Source organism: Echiichthys vipera (assembly GCF_963691815.1).
Source record: "Echiichthys vipera genome assembly, chromosome: 3".
NCBI classification, from domain to species: domain Eukaryota; kingdom Metazoa; phylum Chordata; class Actinopteri; order Perciformes; family Trachinidae; genus Echiichthys; species Echiichthys vipera.
This window is the reverse complement of record NC_139828.1, coordinates 13853163-13863370: the sequence shown is the minus strand read 5'-3', so window position 1 is coordinate 13863370 and position 10208 is coordinate 13853163. Positions and strand designations below refer to the sequence as shown.

General features: G+C 40.2%; 1 protein-coding gene across 1 annotated transcript; it reads left to right on the top strand.

Moving 5' to 3' along the window:
- Nucleotides 1-1009: 1009 nt before the first annotated feature.
- Nucleotides 1010-9287, top strand: matk (megakaryocyte-associated tyrosine kinase; the record flags this gene model as incomplete). The annotated part of the gene is made up of 11 exons (XM_083910995.1): nt 1010-1123; nt 1220-1335; nt 1677-1896; nt 3260-3353; nt 3459-3524; nt 3991-4090; nt 4275-4359; nt 5167-5240; nt 5373-5568; nt 6123-6209; nt 9060-9287. The coding sequence occupies 11 exons, from the start codon at nt 1010-1012 to the stop codon at nt 9285-9287; spliced, it is 1380 nt and encodes a 459-aa protein (XP_083767121.1).
- Between the last annotated feature and the right edge of the window lie 921 nt (nt 9288-10208).

Below are 10208 nucleotides of genomic sequence, written 5' to 3'. Positions count from 1 at the left end.
CAACAACAGCTACATAAACACTGCCAAAGATGACATTAAAACAAGAATAAAAACGCAATAAAAACGATCAGGACGCAGGGAACGGCTGCCACAAGCACGACGCCATTATTCTTAAAAACTGAAGTCTGAAGTCAATCAAAAAAGTTGAATAATGTTTGCATAACATGTGACTGAAGGTTTAAGGTGTTTCGGAGTTTGTGAAGTTTTCATTGGTCTACGTGTGAGTTCTGCATGAACACTATCACGGATTAAAGAGTATATGACAAAGGAATTTAGGGTCATTTTTGATAATTTCTGAAGAAAATCTCTAAAAAGTCTCATGTAGTTTGGCAGTGAATAGTAAACAGTCAGTAAGGCAGTACACCCCCAACCTAACCTAGTGTTTTACTCTTGGGTTTTCGGTTTCAGCCTCTTCTGCATTAAAACTAGTATTGGTATACATGCTTATAATTGTTTGACTGCCTTCTCCTACGTCACATCCAGTTGGTCGTTTTTTGATGCAGAAGTAAAATTTCTCAACAAAAACGACTCCAGTTGTCGTCATGATGTCTATTTATTCAATTCAATTCAATTCAATTCAAAAAACTTTATTTGTCCCCGGGGGGCAATTCAGGGCACACAGAGCAGCAAATAACGACAGTGCAACTATACAAAAACATTTTAACCCGTGTATAATTTGTTTGAATTATAGTTTCTACATCATTTCCCCACACATTGATTAACAGTGGTCTCTAACCTGCACGTTGCTCTTTAAATGTAACAGTTCTTCAAAGATAATACCTGATAACTATCAATGACTAAAATTACTTCCATCTCTCTATTTCCCCTATCGTTAAATATACCTAATTACACAATTCTTTGAAGGAAACTTCCAGACATTATTAGGTAATAACGGTCTCGTAAAATACGACGATAATATCCATTATGTTTTATATGTTGTTTGATGAGGCCAGCCAGTTCTTTGAGTCAGAGTTGATGTTGTGTTATTATTATTCCTCTGCTCCTGCAGATGAGCTGGGCTGCAGGTACACAGTGTGTCGCCAAGGGGGACCACAGGAAACCAAAACCTGGAGAACTGGCCTACCAGAAAGGAGACATCCTCACTATTGTTGACACAAGCACGGTAAAAAAAAGAGAGCTGCAGACGGTGTTTGTTCAGTCGTTGCATTTATTTTTTCCCACAATGTGATAAGAGACGTTGCTCTTTTTTTGTTTTTAGAAGAAGGGATGTTACACGGCCAGGCACAACACCACAGGAGAGGAAGGACTCATAAACTCCACCAACGTGCGTAAAAGAGAGGCTCTGCGCGTCGACCCCAGCCTCAGCTTCATGCCGTAGGTCTCCTCTTTCTCCCAGGTTTACAGGTGTTTTTCCCTTTGAGCTGCTCACATGAGAGTGTCATTACTGTCAGTAGGACGCAGTATGGTTACACAAAGTAAACACCAGCAGTGTGACTGTGACGTGGACGCATGTTGTTTCTAACTTTAGCTGCTGTCTTGGTCAATCTTGAAGACACATCTTGTGACCACACGGTGTGGGTTGGACGTCCAAACAAACATTGTCTCGGGATTAATCACCCCAACTTCCTTTTTTGGTTTGTGAACTACTGACATGTTTCTAATACATTTGAGATGTTTTTTTATGTGTATGTGGCTCCTGTGCTGTCTTTCCCTAGTTGGTTTCATGGGAAGATCTCGGGTCCAGAGGCAGTTTGTAAGCTGCAGCCGGCTGAGGACGGCCTGTTCCTGGTTCGAGAGTCCATCCGTCATCCCGGTGACTACGTCCTGTGTGTCAGCGTCTCCGGAGAAGTCGTTCACTACCGGGTGATTTATCAGGACAGCAAGCTGACCATCGACAACATAAAATACTTCTACAACCTCATTGACATGATAGAGGTAAGAGGTTCCTCGTTTTAATCCAAGTTGTGTATTTCTGCGTACCCAGGACAAATCCAGCTGCAGCATGCACAAAACCCCTGAGCATCTATCATGTCATTGCTCCTATTTAACAGATCCACTGGTACCTTTTTTACTCAGACTTGCAGTGCATGGACAAGAGAAAACATCTAAAGAGGTCAAAACTCCTGCAGCACTTGAAGTGTAAAAAAACAGATAATGAATTGGTAGAACTAATCTTGTCGATCTTCTTTGCTGCCGTGTTGAAGATGTGTGTGAAGCCTCAATGTTTCACCAAAAAATACAAATTTAAAAAAAAATCCCCTCAAAGTCACTTCATATATTATCTTAGTCTGGACGGTTCGAATGTAAACTGCAACTTGATTGTTTGGCGGAGACACACAACCTTAAGCTCTTCCAGTTTACGTTGATATTTTTAAACACATTTTTTCCCTTCTATGTAGCTTAATACACCACACAGGTATTCAGGTTCGTATAACCAGTGACAAGTGGTGACAAATACACATTTCCTCTTGTTGGGGGTTGGGAACCACAGCGCTCTGATGCCCGATGTATTTTTGACCAAAACACATCAGCATAACTGACACCAGTGTAAAAATACATGGCACTTGTCAAAGTGAAGCAAAGACAGGAAAACACATGAAGCACAGCCCTTTTATGGTTTATCTGTATTTGGCCTGTTTCTGTGTGAAGGTGCATTGAAAGCGTCGCTGCAGTCAGTGGGGTTTGGAGATAGACTCGACAGAGATGGCCAGCTCGCTTTCAGCTCCGTCTTATCAGCGAGCCGCAGATGGCTTCAGGCCTGAGTCAGACCGGCTGACTTACTCCTGCGAGAACACAGCCAGATGAATATTTGGGCTGAATCATGTTATAAATGCTCTTTTGTTTCAGTGCTGGCAGAGACAATATAAAACCCAGCATCTGATATGTCACTGCATCATACTGGTGTTATTAAAGTCAGCTGCTGCCCCTTGAAGCTTTGTGCTCTGTCGTCAGGAAACAGAGACTTGAAGAGTATCTATACACACAGCATGAGGTGCAGTTTTTATAATGACTTCTAAAGCTAACTATAGGTCTTACTCATTGTTTTTTTATTGTTAAACCACAGCCTTTACAAGTGTTCAACTGACTTCCTGAGTTCTGTGGAGGTGTTGATGTGTCAAAGTGTCAATAAACTTATTATTCTCTGTACAGATACAGAAAATAATGAACTATACATTCATAAACCTTATGTATGTGTGAACCTTTACACGGCACTTCACACAGTGTTGAGAATGAACAAACCAAATGAAATACATTATAAATAAGTGAATATCTGTTGCTGATGTTTACATCTTTGCAGTTCTACTCAAAGAACAAAGGCTCCATCGCTACAACTCTTCTGAAGCCCAAACAAAAACAAGGAACCAAGTCAGCTGAGTTGGAGCTGTCTAAAAGTGAGTCTCATGTCAAAATATCTAATAATAATAATAATAATAATAATATTAACGGTTGTGAAAGCCTGTAGTGTCAGGTTTACAGTTCACATCTCTCTTCTCCAGCTGGATGGCTGCTGGACATTACGAAGCTCAAACTGGGAGAGAATATTGGAGAGGGGGAATTTGGTGGTGAGCTTTTAACTACTCTTCTTATCTCACATTTAGATATTTTCATTTCAATTAACCTTTTATATAAGCAGGAGAGAATCTCATTGATAGAACATTTTTTTTAAATCTACCCGGCCAAGACAGGCGGACACGATGTTGCAGATACAAAAACAAAACGCATCATTTAAACTGAAAAACAATGACTGCATCATAAATTATCCAAAACATGCAAAAACATGTAAAACATGAACAGTGCAGCTAATGTTGGTAGCAGAACAACAAGTTAGTGACTGTCCTTCAGCGGCTCGATGTTGCTCACAGCAACAGAGAGCGTGAGGAGAGGTAAAGAAGAGGAAACTGTAAATGCGAAACATAGTAAAGACCCTCACACTGAGTTGAAATCTCTTCTTCTTCTTCTTCTTCTTCTTCTTCTTCTTCTTCTTCTTCTTCTTCTTCTTCTTCAATACCGTGTGACTCTCCCCCGCAGCTGTTTATGAAGGAGAGTACATGGGCCAGAGGGTGGCAGTGAAGACCATTAAATGTGATGTGACAGCTCAGGCCTTCCTGCAGGAGACCACTGTCATGACGTGAGCCTAAAGATTTTTAACACTTTCACATTTTGTCCCAAACACTTAAATAATAAAATCATTTTGGATTGTTGTGCTATCGTGTGTTGTAGTGCTTGTTGTGTTGTCATAACATCATTTTGAATTCAGTGTAACTACTTCTGTTCCTGCTGTCAGTGTTTTTAATGTGGATTCAATCCTTCAGGAAGCTCCAGCATAAAAACCTGGTGCGATTGTTGGGGGTCATTCTCCACAAAGGGCTTCATATTGTCACCGAACTCATGGCTAAGGTACAGCAACACACCCTATATCAGCTCTCAGTCATAAAACAAAACATGATCATTATAACAACCAGAAGCAAGACATTATATAAATAACAGTTAGGTAACATAGTGAATAAATATTCAGCGTAGAGTGACAACACCTTTTTACGTCACAGTCAAGCAGACATACAATCACATGTGAATTGTGTGTACATGTGTATTATTGTATTGTATTTCACTAACTATATGTATATACTAAGTGAAAAACACACACAGGTTTGTCCTATTTGACCAAAATCATTTCAGATGTCAAGAACAGAAAGCCGAGTTTATCGACTATCAGGACACTTTTTCTGCAAATTCACCACCAACAGAAAAAATATGGTTTCCCCCTACTGCGCGTTTGCTTGTAATTTATGTACCGATGTGTCTATAAGATGTGCAGTATTCCCTTAAACGTTTATAGTTTTTAACAGTAAATGACTTTGTGATAAATCTGCTTGGTTGTGTTAACTCAGGTGAACGTTTGCATGCATGTGTTTATTCATTGTGCAAAAGCAAAAAAACAAAAACAAACACTCGTTCCAGTTACTAAAGAAAAAAAAGAAATCCAAAACTTGTAGTCTGACTTAATATGTTTTATTGTGATGTTTGTTTTGATGATTAGCCATATTACAACTTTAAGTGACATTTTAAAGTGCTAAATAACTTGTTCAGCACTAACTCAACACATTTGCAAACCAAAAGGTATCCTCTGCTTGTAGTAGTTCTGTCTATGTGCAGTTTATCTCGTAATAGGAATGCTCATTCTGTTTGCATGTGTTTGTGTTGCAGGGAAACCTTGTAAACTTTCTCAGGACGAGAGGACGTTCAGTTGTAAACTCAGTCCAGCTGCTTCGCTTTGCTCTGTGAGTTCAAACTTCAATGATCTTAATGTTCTGTACAGCAGAGAACATAGTGTGTGCAGAGTGCGTTGTGTGACAGCAATGCAAAAACTGCTTGTAACTGTATATAACGTGTGTGTGTGTTTGTGTGGTCAGCGATGTGTGTGAGGGGATGGAGTACCTGGAGTCCAAGAAGTTTGTTCACAGAGATTTGGCAGCTCGTAACGTGTTGGTCTCTGACGACAGCGTGGCCAAGGTCAGCGACTTTGGCCTGACCAAGGTGGACACAAAGGTGTCAGATAACGCCAAACTGCCGGTCAAATGGACCGCCCCGGAAGCTCTGAAGAAAGAGGTCAGTTCGATGCGCTGCTGTGTCCCTTTTTTTGAACTGGGACTTGTTTTTATGCTTCTGTATCTGTTTCTGACTAAACATAACTATTTGTGTTATGAGGTAATTTCAACTAAATACCGCTGCAGCTAATTTAAACATCTCTTCTTCTCTGTCTGAGGATGTTCTACCTGGAAGGATCCAATCATTGTGCATGCATGTGCATAAAATAATGTCACTGAAATGACAGCAAAGTAATATCAAAGCAGCACTGCAGGGTTTTAAATTGTTTGACTCGCATTTTGAAAGTAAAATCAAACTTCTTTTTGATACTTACAATGTGGCAAATTTGATAAAGGGCAATAGGTTTTGCTCTATCAGTGGTTAACAAATCAGGGATAATCCATCAATAAGGACCAGGTTTGTGTAACAACCTTATGCATAGAACTTTCTCCAACATAAATTGCCTTTTTATCCTTAATTACCACTACGTATAACAACATTTAAAGTTAGAACAGGTTCTACATTTTTTTTTTATGTTCTTATTTTATGTTTATATATTTGCTACCATTGTCCAGAAATTCTCCACAAAGTCAGATGTTTGGAGCTACGGTGTTCTTCTTTGGGAGATCTTCTCTTACGGTCGTCAACCTTACCCTAAGATGGTATGTAGCGTCAGTAGATGTCACTATCATTGTGTGTGTGTGTGTATGTGTGTGAGTGTGTGTGTGTGTGTGTGTGTGTGTGTGTGTGTGTGTGTGTGTGTGTGTGTGTGTGTGTGTGTGTGTGTGTGTGTTATATCCTGGTGTATCACAAAGCACACAGGTGCATCACAGACATGTAGGGTACAGTAAAAATTGTGTCAAACCATATTGGGAAAGACGGCTATTCACTATTGAGACCACTCTCACGACGAGATGTGGTTTGATGGGAGGAGGTTACGTGCAGGACTTTTGCGGAGCCAGGACCAGCTGACTCCATCTTCTCATTTCACTCTAAGCAAAAAAGCAACAACAAAAAAGAATCAAACTATTGTTTTAAGTCATCATCAAAATCAGTCATGTAAATCCGTCTGTAAGTTATTTCTGCCAAATATTAAAGTTGATGTCTTACTCGTGAAATTGGACCACACAGTCTTTTTCAGCATGAATATACATCAAAAAAGCCGTTGAGACAAGTTCTTTGGTGGATCAACTATTAGCAGAGAAATTCTGGACAGTTGCTAGCAGCCAGAAATGGCTAAAACTGATTAGCTAGGGGCAAAATTCTAAACCATCCAAAACGGCTTTTTTAACCACTAATATTGCTCAAAATAACACCAAACTTCTGCAGTAGCATGATAACAGTCCCTACATATAGTAGGCTAACCCTGAGTTTATTAAAAAAGACTGTTTTACAATGCTACAAGCCTTAGCAGCCGGCCCTGTTCTCTGTTCATATTGAAACGCAGTCGATTGCCGACTTGTTTGGGCTATTTTGAGCAATATTAGTGGTTAAAAAAGCCATTTTGGATGGTTTCGCGCTCTGCCCCAAGCTTCTCGGTCAGTGTGTTTCCATGCAGTTTAACAGATTATTATCGTGTTTCTTGTGCATGCTCCACACTCAATTCAATTGAATTTTAATTCAATAAAATTTTATTTTCAACAAAGTGAAAAAAACAACAATAATAGAGCGTTACCTTTAAACCGAAGGAGGACTTTGCAAAGGAACAAGAAACATTACTACCAAGAGCTCCCATTTCGGTCGTAATTCTGTCCAAAAGTTGGCCGTTTGTGATTTTGACAAAAGGTGAACCGGGGAAAAAGCTGCATTTAGACCAGATGTATGTTGGCGGAGCGCCACCTACTGTACTGGAGTTACTCCGTCATTTTCCCATTCAACCGCTGCTCATGTATACGAGGAGAACTTCAATAATCAGATCATTCCCTTAATCGGGTAAAGACCATTTTCGGGTTACTGATGTGCAACGCACTGAGTGTTAGCCATGTCTGGCTGTTTGTGACTTTCCAGGATTTCTCTGTCAATAGGTGATCACCTAAAAAACTTGTCTCGATGGCTTATTTGATGTACTGTATATTCGTGTCAAAAGAGACTGTTGGATCCAAAACGCCAGAGTTATACTTTAATAGGCCTAACATAGATCTCTCGGATCGACCTACTGTGCTGCAGACAACCAGTTGACGTCACACATGATCTTTTGACCTGGATTTTACATCCATCCTAAGTGATCTGATCAAAAGCACAGCTCAGCGTGTTTGCTCAGACATGAACGAGGGATCTGGTAATGGTAGCTCATCGGTGAGGTTAGAGGTTTACTGCACATTGTGATGGGGCAACAAATAATCTTACTACTCTCAGCTTAACTCATCAAGCTTTGTGAACTACTTGAATTCGAAGGGAGATAAAGCTACTCTTTACCGGTGTCGTACACGTAGACGTCACAGTTGGAGAAAGGCTGCACAGGGACACAGGAAGTTGGACGTCACACAGGAGGATGGATCATGTGCATCTGGAAAGGAAGAAGCTTTGCTACTTAAACATAGCTCTGTTTGTCAGACTAGACGCTCTCAAGTAATCTGTGCTCTCTGACCGCTGAGGCCGGAGGTTCAATAAGGACAACAGGATCAGGCAGCATTAATCGAAGGCACAGTTAGCATGCCTCTGACGTCAAGTGGTGTCATTTTAAATGCAGGTGATTACCTCCAAATTACAGCCTGCTTGTAGATTTATAGGTTTAAAGTATGTTGATTTATGTGGGTCAAGTTTGTGTTCTTGTCAATTAAAATCTGCACCTGTTAATTTGTTTTGTGTTCACAGAGAAACCAGGAGAAACAGTGTGTGTGTTTGTGTGTTTGTGTGTTTGTGTGTTTGTGTGTGTGTGTGTGTGTGTGTGTGTGTGTGCGTGTGTCTGTGTGTATGTGTGTGTGTGTGTATGTGTGTGTGTGTAAGGTTGTAATCAGAATTGCAGGTGCATATTAAAAGGAAACTTTTCAAGCCCAAAAATTGTAAACATGAACTCTCCCAATAGTTGATCAAACTCAAATTTGTGATGTCATCAAGTATAAAGTGTGGAGCTGCTCCACAGACAATGAACTGATGAAGATGTTGTTGATGAGACTGAGAGCACGCAGAGGAATGATCTGAGTGTACAGGCATATTTTCTCTTTAAGAACACTACGAAAAAAAATAAAACTCATGCGGGTTAAAAAAGAAATGTGAGCGTTTGCAACCGTGCAAGATACAGTCATGAAACTTTAAAGGTCTGTAGTTGAGATCACAATGAAGGCTGTGTCATAAAATAGGTGTGAGCCAAGCACGGGGGCCTGAATTAGGGTGGGTAGGACCTTGGTTAGGACGAAAGAAAGGGGCCCTCGTCAAACCACTTTACACCCCTGGCCTGATTTGATGTTGCAGCTGGTGTGATCCCATCACAAGATCACAGCCAGTCTGGGGAAATCTATTTAAAATGTTTTATTCACATCCTGCATCCTTCCTTGTTGCTCCTGTTCGTGTAGTCTCTGAAGGAGGTGAAGGAGAGAGTGGAGGGGGGCTATCGTATGGAAGCTCCAGACGACTGTCCCCCCGGTGTTTACTCCCTGATAAGGATTTGCTGGGAGCAGGAGCCGCGCAGAAGACCAGCTTTCCACAAGCTGAGAGAGAAACTTGAGCGAGAGTTGGGTAAACCCAGCCCGAGCCCCGGGTCTGAGCGCAGGGATGGGATCAGGTCTGGATCTGGATGCTGAACGAGGTTGCGGTTGCGGCTGCGGCTGACGGACAGGTAACAGACACTGTGTTGGTGTGATGGCCTGGTGGAGTTCCAGCTGGAGGCTTTTAACCTGGGACGTGACAATCATTCTGTAACACTGGTCATCGTGTGATGCTGATGAGAACGGGTTTGACGGTTGGAGCAGAAACTACATTTTGCTTTAGTAGATCTGAGAAAAGCAAAACTGCCGACCGTGGCAGCATCTCTGGAGGCCAGTGTGGGTCCAATGCCATGAAACTTTGTACAGGCATTCATGGTCCCCAGAGGATCAATCCTAAAGACTTTGGTGAGCTCCTGAATTTTCCTCCAGCACAACCAACGGGATGACAAGTGGATTCAAACATGCACCTTCCTTTAAATGACACCAAACTAATAGTACATTTTAAATTACACATTTAGGGCTGCTTGGTTATGACACAAATCAGAATCACAATTATTTGGGTCAAAATTGAGATTTAAGAAAATTAACAATTACTCTCTGACTTTGGAAACATGCATTTACCAAACTATTTGTCCGTCTCTTTAACTGTGGATTTTCTTTAAATATGATTAAAGAGAAATAAATAATATTTTATATACATATATAGATAAAATATAATTTATTCTCTTATTTTATTTATATATATATATATATGATACATATACACACATATTTTAATAGATATTATAAACATAATAAAATATAATTTAAAAAAAAATTAGATCACAATAAAAAACTATGTTGTAACATTAGTGCACTTTAAACATATACTCTACTAAACATATTTTTTTAAATAATAAAAATAAATAAATTGGACCAAAATAAATCAGATCTGACGTTATTCCACATATTTCTGTCAGTAGCTCAGTGAAAACAGGTGAAACGGCTCCGCTGTATAGAAAAAGGGTGCACCGTATT